This window comes from Urocampus carinirostris, chromosome 16 (genome assembly GCF_059441175.1).
Source record: "Urocampus carinirostris isolate Australia breed hairy pipefish chromosome 16, RoL_Ucar_1.0, whole genome shotgun sequence".
NCBI lineage: Eukaryota > Metazoa > Chordata > Actinopteri > Syngnathiformes > Syngnathidae > Urocampus > Urocampus carinirostris.
In genome coordinates, this window is record NC_142364.1 from 30,172,236 (window position 1) to 30,199,729 (window position 27,494).

The 27,494-nt window shown below is 39.9% G+C and overlaps 1 protein-coding gene and 1 non-coding gene across 3 annotated transcripts; one reads left to right on the plus strand and one right to left on the minus strand.

Moving 5' to 3' along the window:
- LOC148351022 (complement component C7-like) lies at nt 1–25,663 on the minus strand. 2 transcript variants are annotated; one of them, XM_088356183.1, is made up of 18 exons: nt 25,433–25,663; nt 25,230–25,276; nt 23,513–23,588; nt 23,267–23,408; nt 22,179–22,323; nt 19,688–19,826; nt 16,870–16,998; nt 16,538–16,781; nt 16,307–16,420; nt 16,068–16,234; nt 14,151–14,379; nt 11,722–11,893; nt 9,427–9,514; nt 8,044–8,176; nt 7,383–7,571; nt 5,175–5,271; nt 3,087–3,247; nt 1–191 (listed from the first exon to the last, which is right to left on the minus strand). In XM_088356183.1, the coding sequence occupies exons 1-18, from the start codon at nt 25,436–25,438 to the stop codon at nt 19–21; spliced, it is 2,451 nt and encodes an 816-aa protein (XP_088212309.1). In that variant the 5' UTR covers nt 25,439–25,663; the 3' UTR covers nt 1–18. The 2 variants fall into 2 exon arrangements, with proteins under 2 accessions (XP_088212309.1, XP_088212308.1); XM_088356182.1 differs by having other exon boundaries at nt 25,370–25,433.
- On the plus strand, nt 10,521–10,705 carry LOC148351023 (U2 spliceosomal RNA). Its single transcript, XR_015847141.1, has one exon. It is a non-coding gene; the product is annotated as a U2 spliceosomal RNA (small nuclear RNA).
- Nucleotides 25,664–27,494: the final 1,831 nt, after the last annotated feature.

Consider the following 27,494-nt stretch of genomic DNA (forward strand, 5'->3'; position numbering starts at 1 on the left):
TGAGAGTCCAATAAGTTTTTATTCAGGACATGCATCAATGTTGATGACGGTGATATGCTCCCCAGCACACTTCCTTGATCCCACTTGGCACTCGGTCATCGTTACAACAGCATTTCCAACTCCTGTGCTAACGCACAACGGGGCTGAGTTTTCCGGGCATGTGGATGTATTCGGGCATTGACAACTGTCAGCTAATTTTCCCAATAAAAAAGGAAAAAAAAGTCAGCTTTCTACAATTATTGGTTACACTTTGGTTGTGTACAGTGGTACCTCTTTTGCGAGCTACGTTCATTCTAAGATCAGGCCCATAGCTTGAATTGCTCGTGTATAGAGCAAATTTTCCTGGTATGAAATACAGTATATAAAAACTAAATGGTCCGCTCCCATCCTCTCGAAAGCATAGAAATGAATTCTAAACAGGTATAAAAAAACCACATCTTCCTGACCATTAAGAACACATTCGAATAGTAATTTAATTTAATCATAAACAATACAGTCCTAATATAAATAAGATGATATTAATAAAGTAATACGAAGTTCATTACATGGGCCAGTTGCAAGGAGGAGCCGCAGAGCTCACATACCTGACAACTTTCTTGCATTTTACACATTTTTTGATAATTTTACATTGTGTACGCCGTGTAACAATTTTCATACAGAAATTGTTTTTGAAAAAAAAGACCAATCTTGTCTTGCTCATTGAGTCCAATCCCAATCATCTCAGTCACTGGTATTCAGTGTTGGACACATTATTTAAAAAAAAGTAATAAGTTGTAGTTACTCACTACTTCTTCCAAAAAGTAACTGAGTTACTCTGTAGTAAAACCAACTGGTTACCAGGGAAAGTAACGATTTCTGTTACTTTAAAAAGTTCTATGTCAAAGAATCTTAAATTTTCTGAGCAGTATTCGAGTCAGTTGAATAGTGGAGAACAGACCGGTAGTTGTGCTATAGAACCTTGTATTATTTATTGCACCTCAATAGCAATTGACTTATCCTACTCTTGAAGTGCAACAAAAAGAAATAGTAAACAATATAATAACATAACAATCAGCAGTAAACAATATAAAGTGAGTTTAATTAATAAATTCTAACTCGAATAGTCTGTTGTACAGGTGGGAATTCCGACTCTTTTAAGTGAACCGGCTTTTTTGGCTTGGGTCATTAAATTCAAACCATATATTACCATTTATTATGTATTATTATGAATTAATTAAAAGGGGGGAAATTAAATGTATACACTGAGAAACACAGGAAACATACATTAAAATATTTAGAAAAATATAAAATTCCCCCAGATTTTTACTTTTTTCGTACCCAACAAATTCAAAGTCAACAGCAAAGAATCCCTGAAAAATGCATTTTGAGGGAAATAGCATCTCGAAAGGCTCTCGATTGGTGGGTCGCCATCTTCCACTTCCAAGAGACGGCTCATAGAGACGTTTTCTTCGCATATGACACGGGTAAAACCGGCCCACTTAGCTATAGAGGACGAATTTGAATGAATGGAACAGCAGCGAGCACTTTTGACGGATTTTTATTGGGAAGAAATTCAGGTATATGTTGATAAGTTAACAGGAAACACTTTACCATTTTAATTCTAAAAAACATATAAAGATTCTGATGTAGATGTAAACATATTTAACTATGTACAGAAATTTGAAATCAAAATAGCATCTACGATCACAACAGATTGCTAGGCTATACACTAAACTCCTAAAACTCTGATGAAGTTGCTTCACTGCATATATTTTAGGTAGGCTAATTAAAACATTCAAATACTCCTAAGCAAATCACTGGTCTCTGCAACTTTGAAGACGTGACAATTTCCTTTTCAGTGTATGTTAGCATGAAGACAGTGAGCTCTTGGCCTAGTTTTTACACTGTTTAAAGCTGAGAAGCTCTGCTCACATGCAACCTGAATACAAGAAAGGATCAACAGGAACTTATGTGCCAGCCGAATGACACTGTGCACCTTATTTTTCCTTTTTCTCATTTTCTGTGTATTCTTTTGAATTTTTCTAGCTTTTTCGTTCTTTATTTCCACCTTTATTATTCTCATCTCATCTCATTAGCTGCACCGCTTATCCTCAATAGGGTCGCAGGGGTGCTGGAGCCCATCTCAGCTATCTCTGGGCAGTGGGCAGGGGACACCCTGAACTGGTTGCCAGCCAGCTCATTCACACCTAGGGACAATCTGGACCGACCAATTCACCTGAAATGCATGTTTTTGGAATGTGGGAGGAAACCGGAGTGCCCGGAGGAATCCCACGCAAGCACGGGGAGAACATACAAACTCCGCACAGGAAGTCCGGTAGCTGGATTTGAACCCACACAGGAGGTTCCCTAGACCTTAGAACTGTGCCGCACATGCGCTAACAACTGCGCCGCCGTGCTGCCCACCTTCATTATTGTTTCTTATATTTTCTTTCTGTTTGTATTTATTTAATTTTTTTCTCCCGTTGGTCTTTTTTTCTTATTTTGGCTTTATTTGTCCTCCGAAAGTAATTTTAAGCATAATGTTACATAATAATTTTGAATGGATAAAGAAAAAAAACACCCCAAACGGCTTTTGGGGGCCGAAAGACGGCGTTATTTATAACAGCGTTATTCCCAACTTCATTGTAGATTGCTCATATTGTCGCAGTATTTTAAACAGTCTCAGTAGGTGGCAGGTTGAGTTCATAATGTTTTTTTTCAGAGGACTTGCAATCAATAAAGGGAGCAGTTGGTAAATGTTGCCTGGTATGAGATTGGGAGGTTGTTGATTATACGTTATCACTTACTGTACACTCGAAATAAAAGTTACTGTAACTTCAAATGAACCTACACTTAAAAAATGTTTACAGCACACTTTTGTTTTTTGCCTCTAGTTGTTTCCATGCGCAAAATGAACGAGCTGATGCTGGTGGTAAGCAGTCACGAGCAGTAAGTGGTCTCTGGAATCCACTTGTACTTCTTCGTACAAGTGGATTATTGTAAAACAAAAAAAAACACTCGCGTTCCAAAATTCTCATGTTTAGAGGTGCTTGTATAAAGAGGTACCACTGCATTTCCCAATTACTCTTCAGTGCTTCCTGACTCACCCTGACACTGCGTTCCAGAAGTCATCCCGTTGGGCCAGTCACACTCGCTGTCATTGGCTAGCGTAAAACTGCGGCCTAAACATCGCAAAGCTCCAAGCTGGCAAACGCTGAGCACCCGGGGTGGGCTTGAGCTTACTTTGGCGCACAACTCAAGAGAGGGCCTTCAGAACAGTGATTTACTCAAATTATACAAAGGTGTCCCAAAATAATGTATTCACATTTTAGCAGTTGATAACTCATTTATACATTCTTGATTTATAACAGTGTCTGAAATAACGTCTGCCCGGTGCCCAGGGCGTTCATCTTTACGTCGGGCATACAACTTACAAAATGTCTCCGCCCGGGTGAAAAAGAAAAAATATTTTTTATTTATTTATTTTTTTTTCCAAATTAAATCAAACGTTTGCTTTATTCCGATTTTGAAACCTTAGTACGGTTTGGAAATTTCGGAATTTTGGTTCGTTTGTCAATTTGCATACTCGGCAGCCAATCAGAAGTCTGCATCGAATAACTTCGTGCTTCCGTACTTTCCCGAGCGTTATAAAGTCACGCATTTGCAAATCATTTTCCAAAGTAGACGCACAGAGAACACAGGATAAATGGATAAGTGGTTACGAATCAAGCCAAAACCTCAGCCCCAGAAGAAATATTCAAAAGAAGCTAACAAAGTTAATGACGCTACAAAACGTAAACATACATTAAAAGCATCGTGAAAAGAGGAGTTCACGTGGCTTGTAGAAGACGACGCAACGCAAACATTGCATGAATTAAGATGAGTAAATACAGGTACATACTGATAGCAGATGGAAAACAGCTATGTCATATACATGCAATGAATGTTATAAGTAGATTTATAATAAACTTAATTTTAAAGTGTTGTTCTGTTATATATTCTGATTATCAATACTTAATACTTTGCAAAAATGTTTTTTTTTTTTTTGCGATTAGTCGTCCTCTGTCTTTCAAGTTGTGAAAAATGGGGCAGACAACATGGCTAAGCAGGCAACTTTTCAGAGTTGTCTGTCCTAGTGTCCAGTAACTTTTTGTCATGAGTTTCAGACACTGGTAATAGACCGAACCCATCGAACTGAATGACGGCAGCCGGACTCGAATTTGAAGAAAGCAAATGAATTCTAAAATGATACTGGGAATAGAAAAAACCCAGTAGAAGTGTACTGCATGAGAAGTGCAAAAATATTTAAGGCGGGAGTTTAACAAAGAACCACCAACACTAGGTACCATCACTTGAATCATGAGTTTGAAGCCAAAGGAACTGTACAGGTCGCCCATAAGTAACGTTTCAAAGGATCACATACATGGACAAGCCCCACAACAGATCACCGGAAATGTTATAGTGAAGTCCAAGAAAGTTTTTGCAGCAAGCATAGGAGAATGGACAAATCTTGGAATGTAACTTCACTATCAACACTGTTTTATGATGCCATTGACAGATGACTTTGAAATCTACCTGACGACGACACCTCTGCCGCTCTTACCGCTCACAGGGAGTGCACTATATGGGGGACTAGCGTACGGAACACCGTGCAGTAAAGTGGCATGTTCGCCAGTCCCCCCTGTTCCCCTCAGCATCTCTTGCACATGCCCCATCTGTAACTGCACCTGTGGATCCAGGATTGTACTCTCCAGACACCAGCAGACTCAGAAATAAAAGAAGAGCGTCATCATCAAGTCAATTGACAACAAAGAGAGAGAGACCTCAAGACTTTCTTGGATGCAGTTAAAACGTTTCCAGGAATCTATTTTCTGATGTAGGGCTTGTCCATGTACGTGGTCTTCTGGAAGGGTCCTGATGGACGTCCTCAACATGTATTTTGAGTGATAGAGAATCGTGCAGGTCGTTCTTTTTAAACTACCTCATGAATTCTCATTTCTTTTACAGCCTTTTTATACTTCCATTAGAGATTTTTACTAAATTCCCTTTCTCTAGGTCAAGTCTAGCTGTCATCACTCAGTTTACTAGGAAGGAATAAAAAGTTAGTTATCAGCTGCTAAAATATGTATAGAATTTTGGGACACCCTGTATTTGTTATAATTCAATTTGTGGAAAAGATCTTGAAAAATACTCACAGGCACTGGAAGGGCATTTTACACACACACTCAGTTTTTCCGGAATCCTCCCACAATTTACATTTCAGCCCATCCTGAGGAGTCGGAGGTGTGGGAGCTGGGGAGGAAATTTAAGCGGGAACATAAGGATAATCCACACAATAGTTCACGATATAAGATTTGGATAACGACAGAAGCAAAACTAAAGTTGAGTTATGAAACAAAAATAACAAAACTTTTTAATGGTCATTCTAATTATTGTCTCCTGTCATTGAGTGTGAACAACTTCTTATTAGGGATCAGGGGGAATTGTGCAGGGGGCAGTGTTGTGACTAAACATGTTCCTAGAAAGCAGTTACTTTTCTTTGTGACGCGCAATGTAATGCGTTATTGAACATTTTGTCACTCCACTGTCGTCACTACATGGTGCGTTACTCAGATACTTTTTCAATGCAGATAGCTGGGTATTCTTGGATAAGTTATTTTGTCACACAAAAAAACCTTGATCCACCAACAACAACCTCTGAAGGGTGGGTATGTTTATATTTCCTACAGTGTACAATTTAATACAGTGGCACCATATCAAGCACAGAGTAATTTCTCCTCATGGAGATATTCTCCCGTCAATATATATTTGTATCTTAGCCATATTTGCAACAATAAAATAAAATACTGATATTAGATGGTTATCTTCTATGCGCATAATTGGTTGTGGGCCATCAAATAGTAAGCAGCACCTGGGGAAGAGGATGGACAGGAACAATAAACCAACAGAAAATAAACGGGGCAAATGTGAGCACTAAATTTATGGTAAAAGTGTGCTGAATTTTAGGCTTTTTATTTGTAAAATTATTTTTGCAATACACCGTGCCTGGAGAAAAGAAAATGTCTTTGAAAGTACTCAGAAATGGAGGAGGAGATCTTGGAGTGGTTTGAAGCAAAATGGATATGGAGTGTGTTTGTTTGCATGCTCTTAAGATTGTACAAGCCAAGAAATATGAAAGTATTACTACTTCCACAGGTTGATTTGCACCTTTTCTTCCATTTCTTTTATTATGTGGCTATTTTAAAACAGTTTTAGGGGATCAGCTTCTAGGCGAGTATATCTTGTAATTTGTAACATTAACTGTTATGCTTACTATCAGGAATTACAAAGGCTGACTACTGCCAATACAGATTTCTTCTTTGATTTATCGTTGTATTGTTGTATTGTTTATTGTCGTATATAATTTGATAAAATTAGAAAAAACATGTTCAGCTGTAAAGGTCTTTGGAAAAGTTTAACTCAAAATCTTACGTTTTGAATATAGAACTTTAAAAGATTTAAACCTTTTTTATCTTGTCAGTTAAAGCAAAATATATGCATTAACGCCAGAGTTAATTAGCCAATCCAGTATCAATTACTCTTGTCATTTTTTGCCCGGCCTTTCATAAGGTTTTTGGGGAACCTGTGGCAGCAAGATCCCGGACAATCATGTCAGCTCCCCTTAGTTAGGCTCATGTTATGTGAAATGAAATTAATTTAGAAAAATACGCGTCTATATGATAGCTCGCAGATTTTTTTCTTTTTTTAAATAGTTATTTTAATGGATTAAGTTAATTTTACCACTAGAAGGTGTTAAATTACACTCACCCCCTTTTCAATAAAGGATTTTAAGTTGCTGAATATTAAACAACAGATTTAGGCTTTTCTTTTTAAAAGAGTTGAGATTTAAGATTGTCTTTAAAGGTTTAAGGTTTAAAGGTTTAACTTTCACAGCTTAAATATCAGCACTTGCTATCAGTGAGTACTGAAAAGTTTAATTCCAGTCTTGCTTTTTCCAACATCTTCTAATGTAAGGTTAATTGATGTTTTCACATTTGTATCCACCCCTTTCCTAAAGTCAGCTGTCATTTAATCATGTAACCATTAATCCATTATCTGCACTGCTCATCCTCAGAAGGGTCGCGGGGGTGCTGGAGCCCATTCCAGCTGTCTTCGGGCAGTGGGCAGGAGACACCCTGAACTGCTTGACAGCCAGTTGCAGGGCACACAGCGACAGACAACTCACTCACTCATTCACCCCTCGGGGCAATTTGGACTGGCCAAACAACCTGACATGCATGTTTTTGGAATGTTGCAGGAAACCGGAGGACCCGGAGGGAACCCACGCAAGCACATCATGAAACCCAATCAAGATAAAATGGAGAAATGACTTCTAAAACATGAGGTTGTTTTATCTCAATCACCTTTGATACATCGGGCTGAGGGTGATGGGGACCATTTCAGACTGGGATTACATATACTTTCTGAAACATCACCAGTCATTATAAATCCCTCTGGACAGGAGAAGGATATCTTGTCTCCGATTTCATAGTCCACTTTAACGGGCGTGGCCGTCAACTCGTCGTTTAGCTGTGGGAAGTTACATGTTGACTCTGGGAATGGAAATAAGGTAAGAACTTTGAATATTGAGTACACAAGTATTATAATACAGTGATTTCGGTACTATTAACAATAACATTTATCAAACGATTTCAATCCTGCGGTTCATGCAGAAATGCGGATAATGCATGCCTGGGACGCCTCAGAGAAAAGGTACTTCTTTTTTGCTGTGTTACAATACTTCTACCGGTGTTGTTTTTTTAATTAGCCCTGTTAGCACTGTGTTATGTTGCTGCTGTGTTTTTTGCTGTGTTGCTTGGGTTTTGGTGCCTATTTCCTTGTGTGTTTGTTATTAAATCTTTGAAAAACTCTTTTGCATACCGTCTCTCTTTGTAAATGCTGTTCATAGTCAGATGCCGGTAATAGTTGACAACTTTAAAAGTGTACTAGGGTGCGACTTATAATCAGGTGGGTGTTATAGTCCGTATAGTAGGGTACTTTCAGTGTCTATAGGAAGTGACTTACTTTTGCAGACCATTTGTCCGATCTTCCAGGTTTGACTCTGAGTACATTCAGCCGAAGGGTTTCCAGTGAGGTAGTAACCACTTATGCAGGTGTACTCCACAGTGTTCCCAGCCAAATACAAATCTCTCAGATCCTGAAAAAAACACAAATAGGCCCACATTTTGTGGAGTTACACTTATTACATCATTTACCCTTTGCATGTGACGTCATGTTGCATTCCTCGGAAGTGTGAGCGCCATGACGGACGGCAAAATAACCTGAACGGACGGTAGTTGTATGAGTAATTGAAATGAAACAAATAGCAATAACCACGACAGAAAAATACAACGGCGACTTTTTACAATGGGGATTTCTTGCTCTGTGGTTGGTTGTGCGACCTGACAAGGTTTTCGGCCCAATTTGGCATTTTATGTATCCTTTTTAAATAAGGACAGAAGACAGTGATGCATATCTACAATCAATCGTAGGGACTGGTAGCCCTTAAAGTACTCCAGGATTAGCGGCAAGCTTTTTTTATGAGGCTTTAAGTATTTCCAAGTAAATTTATGTTATGTAGTTACAGGTCACATCAAAGACACTCAATGTAGCAACCAATAAGGTAGCTAGTGCTATTCTAGCTGAGTGTGTCTGATATCTGCAGTGAATAAACGCATGAGCCTACTAAAAATGACCATAAATGATAAAGAAAATTTGAAAAGTTTTCGGTTACAGTCAATTTGACCCAATTTGGCACCCAGGATAAAACATACCATACACAGCTAACGTTACTGTCTTACCTTTGCCATTATATGGTGCCTCCTATCAATGCCTCAATGCACACCGGTAACCCGAACAGCAACAAAGCATCCTGAATTTTATTAGCTTTTAGATCAGTGCCGGTGTATGGGGATACTCCATTTACAATATCGTGGTACAGATTGTGTGTCCACACGATGAAGTCAGGCAGACCGGGCGATTTGGTTGGATCTGTGAATATTTCAGGATGAAGACGTATGGGTCGGTAGCTAGCTGTACTATCCTCAGTTTCTCTAAATACAGCTCTTTGTGCTTTCAGACCCACCTCATCCGACAGCTTCAATATTCGTTTGACTAGTCATTGCCAATTGTATTGAAAAGTATAGCTTTGTATGTTGTTATTGACTGCTGTTTACTGGCCTCCCGTCTTGGCATCATCACGTGGTTAGGTCACTTGTGTGTAAGGGGTCAATACAGTATTGTTTGCAACGACTGACGAGTATAGACATCAAATAATATTTTGAAGCCTGTCTGTTAATGAAAGAGGTTATTGCATGCTTAACTTTATTCAAAAGGCATATATTGAGTATATAACTCTAATTTGAAATCCAGATACAAGACCGATTCAATTAATCATAAAAATTTCACCTGGACAAATCCATTTCTGAGGTTTGGCGGCGGTCCACAAGTCTTTGGTGGAGCAACAGAAAGGCTGAAACATTGCGGTTCCATCATCCTACAGGGTAAATTAAATAACAAAGGGGGGTTCAAGTCTTTTGGTTACAGAGAACCCTCTACATACGATCTACCCAAGTTACAAGAAATTCGAGATTTGAGGATTCTTTCGAAAAAAAATCTTGCCCAACATCAAGAAACAAATTAAGGTACTGACAATTTCCTGAAGCTACCCCTGAAGAGCGCTTACTGCTAGCATCAGCACTTGGCGTGTGTTCCCGCCATATGGACCTGTTCTTGCACATTTTTTTTTTAGGGGCCGGTCACACAGACATTTGCGGCTGAATCACGGCCAGAAATTTCTGCCTTTGAGGCGGACGCCATTGGACGCATTAAGATCGCCATTCAGACGAGATACAGCGGTGCTTAACACGCAGTCGGAAATTCGCGCGCGGGTGGCAGCGCGAAATAATTTGGCGCTGCTCAAGTCCTCAGAGCGCGGGCACACAGACTTTCACGAGCGTACTGAGGCTGAACCACGGCCAGAGATTTCTGGCCGTGAAGCAGATGCTGTTGAGCGCTGTTGGACGTTTTGAGACCGCCATATAGACGAGATAGAGCAGTGCTTTACTCGCGGTCGGAAATTTTCACGTGGTTGGCCGCGTTCAAAACTTTTGAGCTGCTCAAAAGTTTGAGCACGTGTTAAACCGCGTGCCGCACACGTGGTCAACACGAGGTAATGACGCAGAAATGACGCGGAACGACGTGCTCTGGCCGCGGCCAGGGCGTGCTTACACATGGGTAGGATGGGAAATTTCAGCGGGTCATCGTGGGTGGAGCATGGTAATAGCATGTTCTGCGCCTGTATCGCGGTGTTATTACGTGAAATTAGAGTGTTACGCGTGTGACAGTCAAACGCCTTTCTCCGCGTATAAACAGCGCGAATGCCGAGCACACGTCATTTGTGCTCGTGACGTCAAGGGGGTGAACATGGATCCCCGTCAGCGTAGTTTCTCTTCATTTCGAATAAATCTTTCGGTGCATTCGCAGCAAAACTTTAATTCTGGATCCTTAGCTTAGCCCTTTGGTTGAGAGTAAGCATAGAAGCTAAGTACTTAGCTTGGCCGTTTTTGAACTGTGTTCTTTGGACGCCACTTTGATTTTTGCATTTCGGAGATGGAATAAGAGCTTGCTCTGTCCACTCCACGCATTGGCCCGGTATTGCAGTACCTCCGGGAACGGTGCATTCGCAATGATCGCAGCAAGGCTTTAGGGCTAGGACCTTAGCTTGGCCTTTTGGCTGAAAGTAAGTGTCCCGGCTCCTAGGCTTTGTAGCGTATTATGAACTGACCGATAACGGATAATGGATAATGAATAACGAAAATAGATCAATAACCCTTAAAAACCCCGTAAGAGTCCCGGCTCCTGAGTCTTGTAGCGTATTATGAACTGATCGATAATGGATAATGAATAAAAAAGTTAGAACAATCTCCCCCTTTTGTTGTGAACGTAATCGAACAGTAATGCACACCGTATATAAAATCCTCCCCCCATCGCGTGAACGCGCATTCTGCTGCGCTTCCAACGAAAGCGATCGTATTCTACATAAAACGCTTATTAAAACTATAAAGCGAGATAATTATAACAAGTGGGAGATCCTAGTCTATATAACGCGTTAATTTAAACAATAAAGTGCGATCGTATTCTACAAAATGCGTTTGTTAACGCGGATGAAAAAGTCAAAAGCGATCGCAGCAGAATGCGCGTTCACGCGAGGGGGTGGGGGGGGTGAGCCTGTTGCGTAGGAGTTGGATTTGGGCACAACACCGGCTCGGGAGCTTTTATACCCGTGATCCACACGAGAAAATGACGCAGAAATGACGCGATGAGGAAGCGGAACAGTCGCCGGCGTCTTTTTTCCGGCCATACCACAGATGAACAGCGGGTTGGCCAAATTTGCGCATTTTCCATCCCGGGCAACCAAGGGCAAAAAAACCCCGCAAAATTTTAGCCGTGATTCAGCCGCAAACGGCTGTGTGACCGGCCCCTTAAATCAAAGCAGATCTCACACCTTCCTGCGACCACGGTGTTAAATTAGAATATTTTGGGACGCCGGGAACAGATCTATTGGTTTTCAGTTGTTTCCCATGGGGAAAATCCGTTCAGGATAAGAGAAATTCTAGATATGAGGTCGATCCGGAAAAAGATTATCTCATATGTAGAGGGGCCACTCTATTTGTCTTTTGGACTCGGACTGAGTGCCCTTACTTTAAATACTGCATGTCTGCATCTTCACAGGGTACTTGCTCTCCAGGAAACCCTGTGCAGTGCTGGCCCCCTCTCCTGGGACTCGGGTTGTTGCAGGAGCGGGACCTTGACTTTTGACCTCCAGAACAAGAGCTCCAGGATGACCAGCAGCTCCATCCGCCATGGATCACACCTATTAGAGATTTTATTACCACTAAAATGCAACATCATCGGACTTTGAAGAGCAGGGGTCCCGAACCACCTTCCCGCCGACCGTAACTGGGCTGTGCATCGATTTGTACCGGGCCGAACAGAAAGGAAAGAAAGTTGCATGCTTTGCAAATCATTGTTTTATTGAAAACGCTTTATTTCGGACTGAATTTAAATGAAGGCTTTGAGGTGGTGCCTTAGTGTTTAAAACAGTGTAGTTCACACAGTCGCTTGTTGGGGGGCGGAACTGTCATATTGGAAATTTCCCTCTCGGCAAAGATACAGCGAAGGATAAATCAAACCAAACTTTCGCGCTTATAGCAAATCAGCATGGAGAACGGTCAAGTGCAGCTCGCTTGTCATGTAACAGAGAAACAAACTTGTCGCCATGGAGTATGCATGGATCCTATATCAGGAACACACCTCTGGGACTACATAACATCAACACACTTTTGCCGGGGTTGATTCATTTGATGAGTTTGTATTTTTGATAATTGCCACGCAGATTGACAAGACATATTATGTTAAACATTATGACAGCAACCAGAGTTTGTTACAATTAGCATGTCTGCCTCACGGTTCTGTCACGAGGATTACCAGAACAGAGCAGGGGACCCCAGAGCGTTCGTTACAAGTCTTTTATTTGGGGAAGCGTACAGGGTTAGCGGGAGAAGCGATGACCGTCGAACGTCAGCAGCAACGCCGTGAAGACAGCTTCGGGACACGTAGCCAATCGTAGCGTGGGACGGAAGCAGGTCGAGTTTACCGGGACTGAAGAGACGATCGTAGCGTGGACGGAAGCAGGTCGAGTTTACCGGGACTGAAGAGGAGATCGTAGCTTGGGACGGATCAGGTCGGATCGGAGGCAGGCAGGCAGAATCAGGTAAACAAGAAAGCAGGTAATCGGGAGAGTCTTACGGGGTACAGAAGTTAATCCTCCGACCAGGAGTTCTCCGTGTAACGCGTTTAAAAGGGGAGCATTGACCAATCAGGAAGCACATTCCAGCGCGCCACATGATTACCCCAGGTGACTCCACTTGGGTAATCATGACAGAATCCCCCCCTCAAGGAACGGCTCCAGAAGTTCCCCAGGAAAAAAAATAAAAATAAAATAAAAATAAACCCACGACACATCACAGAGTAACACAGGAAAATCAGGAGAGTCAACTCAGGACAGGAAGAATCAGACAGGGGGGGGGTCGGATTCAGAAGAGTCCAGACTCAGGGGGGGTCAGATTCAGAAGAGTCCAGACTCAGGGGGGGTCAGATTCAGAAGAGTCCAGACTCAGGGGGGTCAGATTCAGAAGAGTCCAGACTCAGGGGGGTCAAACAGGCAGGCATGGGGGTCGAACAGGCAGGCATGGGAGTCATTGCGCAGTCATACGGCCGGAGGTGCCTTAGCCAATTTCGCCACGTCGCCAAGGACTTGCCGAACTGCACATTCTGAATGGGAATTGCGCTGCTGATTCAGGCTATCATGGTCAGGGGGCAAATGTACGAACGCGGGGTCCATTCTGGTCGGAGGATTCTGTCACGAGGATTACCAGAACAGAGCAGGGGACCCCAGAGCGTTCGTTACAAGTCTTTTATTTGGGGAAGCGTACAGGGTTAGCGGGAGAAGCGATGACCGTCGAACGTCAGCAGCAACGCCGTGAAGACAGCTTCGGGACACGTAGCCAATCGTAGCGTGGGACGGAAGCAGGTCGAGTTTACCGGGACTGAAGAGACGATCGTAGCGTGGACGGAAGCAGGTCGAGTTTACCGGGACTGAAGAGGAGATCGTAGCTTGGGACGGATCAGGTCGGATCGGAGGCAGGCAGGCAGAATCAGGTAAACAAGAAAGCAGGTAATCGGGAGAGTCTTACGGGGTACAGAAGTTAATCCTCCGACCAGGAGTTCTCCGTGTAACGCGTTTAAAAGGGGAGCATTGACCAATCAGGAAGCACATTCCAGCGCGCCACATGATTACCCCAGGTGACTCCACTTGGGTAATCATGACAGGTTCAGCGATTTCGGATCTAATTCCAGCTACCGACCTACCAGTGTGGAGTTTGAATGTTCTCCACCTGACACACTAGTTTTCTCCCAGATTCCAAAAATATGGCTGGGATGGGCTCCAGCAGCTTCACGTCCCTAGTGAGGATAAGCGATCCGGAAAATGAATGAATGAATATGATTTTGGAGCAATATTACGAGGACACCCAAATGTTCGACATGATCACACAGTGGATTTACTTTACCTGGTTGTTCTCCAATCACAGCACCATGTTCACAAGATTGTCCTGAAGTCCCTGGGCGACATGTGCACTGACACGTTGAACCAGTGACAATTGCCTGCCCGTTGTTCTGGCAGGGTTGGCAGTGACACATGTGCTCCTGTGCCAGGTATTCCTCGATGGCTCTTTTCAGGTGAAGCCTTTTCAGACCGGCACACTGCACCTCCTTTACAAGCTCATACAAAGGGCGGAGCTGCAATGCAAGTGTAAAAATGGTCAGGCAAGTTTCCAGCGACACAAGACTAGTTTTGGGACTGACCCATTACAAAGGTACACATTCACGGAATGCATTAATTTCTCGCTAATGAGTACTGTAACACGTTATAAATAACTTTTTGTAATTTTATTCTTGTCACTCCATGGTGCGTCACAGCATTATTACGCTACTTTTTTAAAGCAGATCACGATTTACAGTGTCCCCTGATGACTGAATACTCTTGCATCATTCATACTGTCAAATACAACCTTCAATCTGCAATGTTCTCTGAAAGGTGAGCGTGTTTGTATTTAACTACAAAGAGCAACTGAATAAAGTTATGGCGGCACTGTCTCAAGCACAGAGTATAAGAGCACAGTTTTCCCTAATTGAGTTATTCTACCTACCGTACATACTCGCATCCAACCCGAAAACTATAAAATAAAATCATAAAATAAGGGAGTCAGCTTAAATATGCATATTTGGTTGTGTGTCATCTGTAGCGAATGGTAGGCAGCGCATGAGGAGGGCGGCGTCGTCGAAACAGGTACAACAATCCAATGGCAAATCGATGAAGCAAATGTACGCACAGAATTTATGGAAAAAGTTTACTACATTTTGTTAATTTCCCTTGTGCCTCAAACACAAGCAAAATTGGAGCGCCAAAATGATCAAATGATCATGTTTGATAATTGACGTATTGGCAGCCATTGCGTTTTTATCCAAAAAGTGCCCCTGCACACCAGCCACTGAACGTAAACTGCTGATTGCCATCGCTCGCGGATAGGGGTTTGGCATCTAAAATGCATCATAAAAAACAACGTTGTTGTATTACTTGTTAAATTATCAGTTTTATTATTAGATATCCAACAGCAATCCCTTTGAGGACTTTTAAAGGGTGGAACCAGGCAGTTGTAATTTTATTTATTTTTTGTCAAAACTTTGATTTGAGAAAAGATGTATAAGATTGATGACAGTAAAACGGCCTGGAGGATGAATACTTAACACTTGATTCCCATGGTTAAAAAAAGCATCTCAGAGTTTAAGGTATCTTACTCAGTTGTGCTGTTTAATCCCATTTTCACAAAAGAAAGCAGGACTTTGAAACTACATTACAGAATTGACACAGACTGGAAAAATAAATGTCAGAGATCTAACGTTAAAGCGAAAAGGATGCAAACTCTAACTGGGCTATTTGTTTATTATGGGAGTAGGCTCGTACGTTGATATTACTTGATTTAGTTTGTTTTACTGTTTTACTTTTGTCTGACATTTGATTGTATAAAAACACATGGTGGGTTTATAATAATAAACTTACGATCACCTAGAGTGAGAGTAGCTGGTTTAAATTATCAAATGTTTTGGGAATTATCTTTCTATGAGCTTCGGGGGCTGTGATAAAAATGATTGATTTGGTGTCGACAGTATAGATTCAATTCCAAGAAAAAACAAGGTTTATGGGGGCAGTTTTTGATCAATTTTGGGGAAATGTCTTCAGGGGTTAATGAGCTACCGGGTAATCCTAGCCTGCTTCCTGACAAACAATATAAATGTGAAGAAGATGAAAGCTGGTTGCTAAAATTTGTGTTGAGTTATATCCATTCTGTTTATACAAACAACAACAAAAATATTTAACTTGTTTGTGCTGCCTTTACTCCCTAAACTCCGATGAAGTCACTCCATACCTTTTTGTCAACTACATCAGGAAAATCTTTGACGGAAGATGCCCAGTTGTTATAGGCCTGTCCATTGACTTCAGGATTTTCAAGATCCAGAACATTCAAGACATCAGAAAATGATGGATCTCCTCCAAAGGTTTTCACCTTAATGGGCATCTTGTTCACTCCTCTCTCTGTTGAGATCACACAACTTGAGCTTTTGCAATCGTTCACCTCGATTGGCATATTATCTTATATGTACTGACCTTCATTAAACAATAAAGACTTGTAAAATTTGTCACAGACAGTTTTGACTTTTTTATAGAACAGCCATCGTTTAACTTTTCTCCAGCAGTGCTTGTAGTCTATCTGTGTTGCACCTTCACACAATTCAAAGAAGCAATTACAAAGACTTCGGAACTTAGACCGTAAAGTACTTTTATTTTTCTTCACAGTTTAAATTGGATTTCTTGAAAAATACAAAAACCTTTCCTTACTGGATGACGTAAATGCCTGGCGGTCTAACTCCAACAGGCCTTGGTATTCGCCTCCAAGAGAGCCTTCGGAAAGATAATGAGTGCCGTACATTTGCAGCAGCCGACGATAGGCGGCATAGTTGTATGTGAACGGAAGCGACATTAAAGCTTTCCAGAATTCTTCGGCCAGGGCCAGGTACTGAGGGTCCGAGTTTTGGAACTGGGCCAGTTCCACTTTATTCTTTAGAATGAGGAGTCTGCTATTCTGTTTTTTATCGTGATAAATGTGTGTGATTAAAGCAGGAAGACAAACATCGGAAATAGTTTATAATGCAAATGAAATATCTCGCTACCGTTGTTTCTGTGACCTCTTTGTGAAAAGTGCGACGATCATGTCCATTCAAGGCGTTGACCTGCATGTGTTGCATGTAGGACCAAGAGCTTTCGTAGGATTCGTCACTTTCCTCATTGTCCACATTTACCTACAAAAAAGAAAACGATAATAGTAAAATGGGAAATATCCAAAACATGCTAGATTTGTGTCTTGAGCAGTGGTCGTGAACTAGTCAACCATCGCACAGGAAGAAAAATAAATCATATTGTTTTTTCTTTGATTTGTATTTTGACATAACTACGATCACATATAAAGTTAACAATGCGTTTAAGGTGGTGCGCTTGAATTAAGGTTAGTGTGGTTCGCACGGGACAGAGCATCTACCAAACGTGCAACTGTCACAATACAAGTGACAATTCCCGGCAGGGGGATATACAGTGCCTTGCAAAAGTATTGGCATCCTAAAGACGTTTTGACATATTGCCATATTTCAGGCTTAAAACGTATAGATAAAAACTAAGAATATACAACATATGAGACACAATCTTGAAAAAAAACAAAATTCTTTCAACATTTTATATTGTGCTATGCAAAATGTTGCTTTATGATTCGGGTTGTTCTGTTTGAAGGTGACCCTGTGCAATATTCTCGGGTTTCTTGCAGAATAAGGACGGAACCCTGGGCATGTACGCCTTCAGGCGTGAAAAGGGACGGGGCCAAACCGGGTACACGTCCTATGTTGAAAACTATAAAGACACGCGCATATCTTTGATTCGCTGAGTCTCTTGTTGAAATTGTGTATCAATAAAAAGAACTCCCTCTTATGTCATTTTGATTCCTGCTTTTCTTTGAACACGTACGAGACGATTCAACAAATCAAACAGATTTTCTGCCAGAATCGCCTTGTATGTGGCTCCATCCATCTTCCTATCATCTCTATGGATTTTTTCCAGTCCCTGCTGAAGAAGAGCAACCCCAGAACACGATTCTGCCACCACCATGTTTGACAGTGGGGGTGGTATTCTATGCCAAACATAACGGTTTGCATTCATCCCCAAAAGTTTTGCTTTCATCTGACCAGAGTGCCTTGTTCCGTATGTTTTTTGTATCTCATGTGGCTTTTTGGAAAGACCAAACGGGTCTTTTTACGTTTTTTCCCGAAAGGGGTTTCTTCCATAAAAGGCAGATTTATGCAGAGTACAAATAATAGTTTTCTGATGCAAATTTTGTCCCATCTCAGCTGTGTGTGCCTGCAGGTCATCCAATGTGATAATGCGGGGCCAAAGGTTTGGAGCATCGGTGTCCAAACTACGGCCCGCGGGCCAACTGCGGCCCATGTGTCAGTTTTTATTTGTCCGCAGCAAATTCTGAAAATATAGTTGAATATGGCCCGCACATGGCGCTTGAGATCAACTCTGTTGTACTTCTCAGTTTTAACACTAGATGAAGCTAGTAACGGAAAAGGTGCTTCTCCACCAATGTATTTTGGATCCCCTGAACTGGAAAATATTGGAATTGTGTTTTCTTTGCTGATATGAATCTTCTTGTCATTCATTTGAACTGTCATTGAAATTCAAAGTGTATTACTGTGTAACTTATTCTGACACAAAATAGATTGTTAATTCTAAACCCTATCAGTGCAGATAAACATAAATTTTGCTACTAAAAATAGGTTAACAACGAAATTAGAGTAGATGATAGGCTATCAAAATGAAAAATAAATAAAACATCCATTCATCCATCCATTATCTGCACCGCTTATCTTCAGTAAGGTCGCGGGGGTGCTGGAGCCCATCCCAGCTGTCTTCGGGCAGTGGGCAGGGGACACCCTGAACTGGTTGCCAGCCAGTCGCAGGGCACACAGACAGACAACTCACTCGCTCATTCACACCTAGGGACAATTTGGACCGGCCAATTAACCTGACATGCATGTTTTTGGAATGTGGGAGGAAGCTGAAGTGCCCGGAGGAAACCCACACAACCCACGGGGAGAACATGCAAACCCCACACAGGTTCGATCTTATGACCTCAGAACTGTGCCGCACATGCGCTAACCACTGCCCTGCCATGCTGCCCGAAATTAAATGTATTTAACAAAATAAATATTACCACTTCTCTAACCTAGAACAAGTCCAGTAGCTTTCCTTTTCCCTGTCTAACAGTATAGGAGCTACACTCAGGTATTCAAGACTGTATCACTATATACAAAACATTTAATCAACATTTTTTTCTCCTCCTGGTCATTTCAAAAAATGTTTAAGCCAATGCGGCCTGCGACTCAAAAAGTTTTTCCACCCCTGGTTTAGAGGGACGGCCAGGTCTTGGTAGATTTGCAGTGGTTTTATATTATCTCCATTCTGATATTCTTGGTCACACACAGCTCTGGAAGATGTGTGAATGTTGCTTAATTAGTCATTTAGGTCGACGTTGGATAATTCTAAAATTATCAGGGAACTTCTGGAGTCAGTTGGCTGCGCTGAGAGACCAGGGGACCAATATTTTTGCAACACTCTTTTTTTTCCTTTTTTTCCCTTGTAAATATAATGTTCAATGTTAAAATAATTTGGTTCCGCTTCATGGTTGCGCCTCAAACTTTCTTCATTTTTGGAAAAATATTTTCTGTTTTTTAGCTTCAAGTCTGAAGCCTGAAATTTGGCAATATGACTTAAAGATTTTGAGGCGCCAATACTTTTACTAGGCACTGTACAACTATGTGTTAAAATTCCAATGAAGTATACTGCAAATTCTTCAATGATATCACAAATACTTCATTTTATTCAGCCAGTAAGTGTTCTCAGAAGCTACCTTGAATCTAATGTACGTCACTTACTACTCACCTCAAAATTGTACCTGAGTATGTTCTGTGGCAGTCGATAATAAATTTTATGGTCGCCACTGAACACCTTTCGGCACTGTCCTCCAAAACTCAGTGTGTTGATCACACCTGCCCTCAGTTTGCCTGTAAGCCAGTCATACCTGGCAATAGTTAAAAACAATAAAATAAATATATCAAAATAAATAATGTTGCAGATTTTTTTATGAAAATGTTAACATTTTTTTGGGACCCCAAAAAAATTGTACATGACATACGATGTAAACCATATACAATATGGTTCAAAAGTTTGAGGTTACCCAGACGATTTAGTGTTTTCTGTGAAAACGTCACACTTTTATTTATCAAACGAGGTTTTTTTTACCTGTATGAATCTTTTCCTTTTCTTAGCCAGTCTCTGATATGGCCTTTTCTTTCCCACTGTGCCTTCACGGTCAGTATCTTGGGTACTTTTTAACCAACCTGTTACTGAAGGACCTGTGGGGCATCGATCTCTCAAACTAGAGACTCTAATGTCCTTATCTGTACGCGCGGTTGTGCAATTAGGAACCAGTATTTAAGTCTATTGCTGCTTTTTTTTAAAACGAGTCTAAGTCTGTGAATGAATAAACCAGTCGGATTGTCACATTAGATTTCCGATTTGGTAAAAGTTTGCCCACTTTGGGTTTTAAACAAGCGAATTATGTTTTCTTATATTCTGCAGACGGATTGTGTTTTGCAAGTAAAAACAGATTGCACAATAAAATCTACTATTTTTTAATGTCATAAAGTTGGCATGAGAGTAAAGTATGTGAAAATTGTGAGCGTGTTTTGTTTATTCTTCTTACGATTTCACTCTTTTAAATGCCAAAAAACCTGCATGATGATAGCAATGTGTGCAGGGTATTGATATGAGAAAGGTGTTCAAAACCATGACAGATAAACCAGTAATAGTGAAATAAAGATACATCAAAAGGCATAGTCTCAAGTTTAGTTTGTTAAAGCAACAACTTAACAGTGATCCAAGATCTGTGTACATTTGTATAGAAGTGGAAAGATTTATTTAACTTTATTCATTAAGTCAGGGATAGGCAAACGATGCTTGTCAGGGTTTTTTAATCTGGCCGGCCAAAGGAAAATGGTCAAAATATAATGAAAATATATATAATCCACAAAGTAATACTAATATAAAAAATGGTCTTATTGGTGCCAATTTATTCCCCATTATCCCTTTGTGCATTTACTATGAAAATAATAAGAAGTTACTCCAAAACTAAATATGAAATTTAGTGCTTAAAAACAGGGACCTAATATATTATTTCACTTTCATTCTGAGTTTTTTTTTTAAAACGGAATACAGAATATAGAAATACTACAAAAAGACTACTACAATAGTACTATAATGACAAAATTTTAAATACAACGACAGTCAATCTACAAAAATACTACAGATATACTTCAAAAGTCCTAAAACAGAAATACAACAAAAATACTATTACTGATAAAATGCAATAATGATATTCTGCAAAAGCCCTACCATGGAAATACTACAAAAGTTGTACTAACAATATACTGCAAAAGTTCTATTACAGAAATACTACAAAATCCTACTACTGATACATTACAAAAGTCATACTACAGAAATACTACAAAAGTCCTACTGTAGAAATACTACAAAAGTCGGATTGTGGAAATGATAAAAAAAAAACTACCACAGTAATACTGCGGAACTAAACTAAAGCTACAAAACCAAATATCAAATTAAGTGCTTGAGCAGGGACCTTGTATATTATTTTGCTTTAATTGTGAGTGTTTCAAAATCAACTAGATGGAACTAATCTCATCAAAATCAAATATAAAAAGAAAAATAACAAGTCGATGTCTGTAGTTACATTTATGAATAAATGAGAAAAATTGGATAGGTCTCCCCGGTAGCTTAAGATGTGATTTTAAGGTTCTGTTGGTAGTATACAAAATCATGCATGGACTTGCTCCCTCATATCTTTCAGATTTAATTTCCCCCTATGTTCCGGTCCGGGGCCTTCGCTCTGAAAATGCTGGTCTACGAGGGATCCCAAGAGCCAAGAAGAGATCCGCAGGTTTGAGAGCGTTCTCTATTCGGGCCCTGATACTGTGGAATGCTCTTCCCCATGAGATTCGATCTGCAACCTCAGTGGAAATGTTTAAATCTAAGCATAAAACACATTTCTATTCTATAGCATATGAATAACCTATATTTTATGTTGACAATATCTTTGTATTGTTTGCCCTTATGTAGGTTTTAGATCTAGGAATGCTGTCATAATAGTCTGTAGTTTGCAATAGTCTGTGGTCTGTGCAGCCCTTTGAGACTCCATGTGATTAAGGGCTATACAAATAAACATGACTTGACTTGTCTCCAGAACCGGCCCCTTGGCCAAATTTCTTAACCAAATGTGGCCCACTACTCGATAAGTTGGCCCATTCCTGCATTCACTTTTCAAACGGACGCGAAAAATTTTGAGGTACGTACTTACCCTCTGCCTGTCAAGTCAGAATTGGGCGGCGTTTTATCAATATCGCACACAAGTTGACTGTCCTCTTCAATACAGCCTCTCTCATCCAATCCGTCTTCACAATCCTGATCGCCGTTACACACCAGTGATTGGCTTATGCATTGACCTTCATTGAAGACATTTGAGAAATATTTACCGTACTTTCTGTACTATTGGGCGCACCTAAAAAACCCAAATTTGCTAGAATTTTACAGTGCCCTTAATAATCCAGTGCACCTTATATACCAGAAAATACGGTGGATACTAATGGAAATGTATAATTACAATTAAATGATTCTGCATGCGGTAACTCTTCTGGCTGTAAGACACATACAGAGTGGTTTGCGAGTACCCTTTTGTGGTTATCGTGTAAATCTTTTTTTGCCAAAAGAAAACTTTGACGGCAGCTCAGACACCATATTTCGGGCGCTAACTGCAAATCCTCTTTTGTCGTTGCTTTGGACAAGAATGAATTGTATTCTGATTTGTTGAATGAAGATTTTTGTCTATGGTAACATTTTATACCAGATTACGTACTTGTTTGAATTTTTGTTAAATGATACTGCATATGGTAACTGCACTGCCTTTGAGAAACACATGGAGTGGTCTTAGTGTACCCTCTTGTGGTTAACGTGTTAATAGTCCTCAGGGTCAACTACTCTTTTTTTATTTACAGTCGCCATGTCGGAAATTATGTGGGCTAAAATTCTCATAGAAAGCCATGGGCAAGGTGGCCAAAGGGCTAATGTTATCATCTGGTGAAATGGTGAATATTTTTTTTTTAGTACGAATTTACTTTATACCGTGGTCAACATTACAGGCGGGCCACAAATCATTCATTTTATGTCTGAGGTTGCAGGCCAGTAAAAAAAATATTACGAGAGCTTTGGGCATGCCTGCTTTAAGTGATGGGTTTTATATAATACATTTGAATTGGTTTTACTTCAACTAAATATCATCTTAAGGTATCAATTGTACCCGTCATCAGCTCTGTAAATATGATAATGGTCTTTCGCTACAAACATCTTTTCATGATTTCAATAGAAAAATGTTTGAGGCTTTTAGCTCACCTGACGTGCATCGGAACCTTCCTCCACAACCGGTTTCTAGAGGACAACCCTTCTGAGGTACACAAGGTTGAGATTCCGTGCTTTCCCCTGAACATGGAACACCCCCATATTGGGCATATACCTGCAAGGTTCGAGTGCGCACCTAATTGAAACAAAACAGAAAAATAATATTATTCAAACGAGTAGTTACATAAAAACAGAACTGTGACTAAGATAGAACCAGTACTGCTGAGATGTGAGGGTTACCTTTGTTTTGGTGCAGCCGTCACACTCAGACCATTCTCCAAAAGACCCCCACCTGCAGTTGATCGGTTGCTGACACCTAAAGTAAATTAATTGATAATACACAAAATATCAAATACTACAGAGTAAAATAAAGTTAATAGGCCAAGTACTTTCTCAATCTTTTTTCATTGATGCACCACGCAGTGTATTGTTTTTGCTAGCCATGTTCTTTTCAATAGGTTCGACTTTTAAGCTATATTTCAACATCTCTAGTACCTATTAGGGTGCCTTCAAGTACCCCTAGGGAAAGAGTCTCTCCCCCATTCTCTCTCTCTCTCTCTCTCTCTTGCACTCTCTCCTTTTCTCTGTTTGTCTTAAACTCTCCCTTTTTCTCTCTGCCCATCACTCTTTCTCTCTCTCTCCATATACGTGTATTTGTCTCTCTGTCTCTCCCTCTCGTTCCCTCTATTTTACTTTCTTTCTCCTGTGTCCGTCTCTACTTCTGCCTCTGTCTCTCTGTCCATCCATGTATTTCATTCTCTCTGTTTGTCAATTTCGCTTTATTTCATTCTTTAAACGGGAGCTGCTACGTACACTGACTTTCAAATAACGCATTTAAAACACACATCTGAGGAAAATACGTTTTGCCAACTCATGTTTTCATTCTCTTCAATTCCCCACACACTTTAGTAGTTGCTGCATTTTTGAGTGAATATTTCTCAATTTTGAGCCCTGGATAAATAATTAGCACAGAGGTAGGTCTGCTGGCCAGTTCGACATTAGACCCTCACATTAAGGTTTCGCGTGGACTATAAATGGCCTGCAAGGTGTGAGTTTGAGACCCCTGTCCTAGGGTACTAGTTAAGGGTCGAAGGACCGATCCAAATATCGATATCAATATTGAGCCAGTACTTAGATCAGATAAATACCAATGTATTTGGATCGATACTGTGTTCCTTTGATGTCTATCACTGTAATAATGTTATTAGTGGGTCATAGAATTATACAAACATGATAACTTTCAAATTCGATCCAATTGTGTTAACATTTTATTTGCATGAATGACTTTAATTTGAAAATGTTGTCAATGGAAAGTATTCGAATTGTATATATTGTATGTATTTCTGTTACATTACTGATTTTTTGTTTGACTCCCTTGACCTTTGTTCCTTAACAGTTGCTGTAGTATCTTATTTTTATACTGTTAAAGGTTTTTATATACTATTTTTCACACTTCCTTTGCAAAATACTGTGCATTGAAGGTGTTATCGTAGACATGTTGACTTGGTTATATTTGTGTTTTGTTACATTGTTGCTTTACTTTGGGTTAACTCTTTTGAATTTTGTTCTGAAACAGTTGTAATAGGAATATTGATATTTTTTTTTATAATGTTTAAGTTTTCATTGTAGTTATTTAAGAAAACACAGAAAATTTGGTGCTGTCTTTATCGTAACTACAAACTATTTTGAGAAAGAAAGGGATCAGTTATATAACAATCACGACATATCCAGGCAAAATGTATTGGTTTTGTAATCAGTATCAATCAATACTAACCTGCATTTTCTTATATCAGATGGATACAAAGAATCCCGGTATCGCTCACCCCTACTACCAGTACACCTATTTAAGATTTACTGGACCACACTATTACATGGAATTAGCTAGTTAAAATATTGTTGACGAATAAAAACTTGCAGCCAAGGCTAATGTAAGTATAGTCAGCGTGCGTTCACTTACCAAACAGGAAAAAGAAATGCGAGCAGCAAGGCTGCAATAAACTCCCCCTGATAACAAAAAAAAAACATTACTTGCCAATTTGACAAATCGTGTAATAGAATAAAATATGATGGATTCAAATTTTAACATCAAAGGACCACCTTCAGATGCATGATGTGATGAAAAAAGACAAACGACAACGAAACAGAATGTTTAAAATGTACCTTCATGATGTGAGTTCCACAGTTGTAAATCCCTCAGTGTCATCTAACCCGCAAAGGTATTACTCAACAGTCCATATTTTGGAATACCCCCGACTAGCAAACATCCTATTCACCAAATTGGGACAAGCCAATTCCAAAAGGGAGTCAGAAACCATTTCAGTGTTTTTGTTTTTTTTTCCAAGACTTTTGTCAATTGTGTCCGTCAACAAATTATTTTCATTTCCACTTGAAAATTGAAGGTATATGCTGCATTATATTCTGAGCAAGTGCTCCGTTATACACACACAGTTGCGTAATCATTGTTTATTCGGAAGGGGCGGCCACGTGTGCGGGAACAGAGCAAAGCTCATTACATTCAACTTGAATAAATGTTTATTTAGATTGCACGAAACAAGTATGCTTTTTTGTAGTCATCAAATATGGTAAATGGTAAATGTTCTGCATTTATATAGCGCTTTTCAAGTCAATGAAGACCTCCCAAAGCGCTTTACAATGTGCTTCACACTTACCCATTCACACACACACACCAAAAGCGGCCATGCAGCCATGCAAGGCGCCGACCTTCTTACTGGGGGCATTGGGGATTCAGTGTCTTGCCCAAGGACACTTCGACATATAACACGGAGGAGCCGGGAATCGAACCTGCAATCTCTTGATCCATAAAGTTATTAAAACAACAAATTGAAAACAATGTACAATAAATGTCTGAGTTGCTTTCACTAACTTTTTATGGAATTGGAATTTCAAACTGTTGCTCAAAGGGACGCTGTGTAATATAATACTAGATTTTGCTGTATTGTGTAATGCAACCGAAAACAAGTGCTGCAAAACACATAGACGGAGAATCGGCGAACAAAACCGACAACTTTTATTGAATGGCATTTTAATATGATAGCATGTGTATTTTTGCTTATTTTTTTAACCCTTTTTTTAGGAATTACGTTTTTTTAATGCTAGGAGGTACTAAATAATACACAATGATTATTTAACTCTACAAAAAACATATTTACATACGATTTGAAGAAACCTATGCTCATTTAATGTATAATCGTTCTTGTTCAAAGGGACAGTGTGTATCATTTGGCCACTTGATGTCACTATATTATGTGGTGCAACCAAAAGAGCTCTGAAAAGCACGAGGAAGAATACAAACTACAAAGACTTAAATCGGTCAAATGACAAATATGTCAGCTCCCAGATAAGGATAATTTTATGTCAAATGAAGGCAGATGTCTTAACGCACACGTATTTAAACGTTTATACAATAGCTCATGTGTTTTTGCTTAGTATTCAATTTAATATATTTTGTATTACCACTAGGAGGCCTTAAAATATGTGTATTGTATCTTGTTTTTTAGCGAAATAAAAAAACACATCCTTTTCTCTATTAAGTATGTATTAACAATGCCCAACTGCCTTTTTTCCCACTGCGCCTATCTGCTTTTATCTTATTTTTATCATCAGTGTTCCAAGCACAGAGTGCATTACGCTGTAGGAAAGAAGGAAGGAATGGAAGGGAGGGTGATTTCACATGCATGCTCACGGGTAAGAAAAGGACTGTTTCAAATACAGTCCAAACGCCGATTCCGACCCCCAAAAAACATGAAAAAAAGAAGAGTTTACTCAAGCACTTCTAAGAAAGTCACCGTACTTGCACGTGTGACAAAAGGTCATGACAGGGGGTGCAATGATGATTTCAGCCAGAAGATAAGGTCAGCAAGTACAATATTTTAAAGGTACAGACATCACCTTTAAATTAACAGAATTGTCTGATTTGGAAGATTGTACATACTTTGACTAATTATGAATGTTTACTCATATTTTGAATGAACTAAACATTTATTTCGAACATGACAAAATCAAAAACAAAACAACAATTTGAAAAAACATAAACAGTCATAAACAATGTTAACGTACAAGTTCACAAGAGAGTAGGAAGAAGCATACGCTTATTAAATCCTACCCCCAGACTGTCTTAACAATTGCATCTCACATCTTGATCCCCTGTGTATTTACATGTAAAATATAACATGAATATACATATTTACATTGGCTCCCTGGA

Coding starts and splice junctions, on each gene's coding strand:
- LOC148351022 (XM_088356182.1), bottom strand. Junction 11,894..14,150: donor TGTGATTGGAGAACAACCAG/GTAAAGTAAATC, acceptor AATCTCTAATAG/GTGTGATCCATGGCGGATGG. Junction 9,515..11,721: donor GCAGACATGCAGTATTTAAA/GTAAGGGCACTC, acceptor TTTACCCTGTAG/GATGATGGAACCGCAATGTT.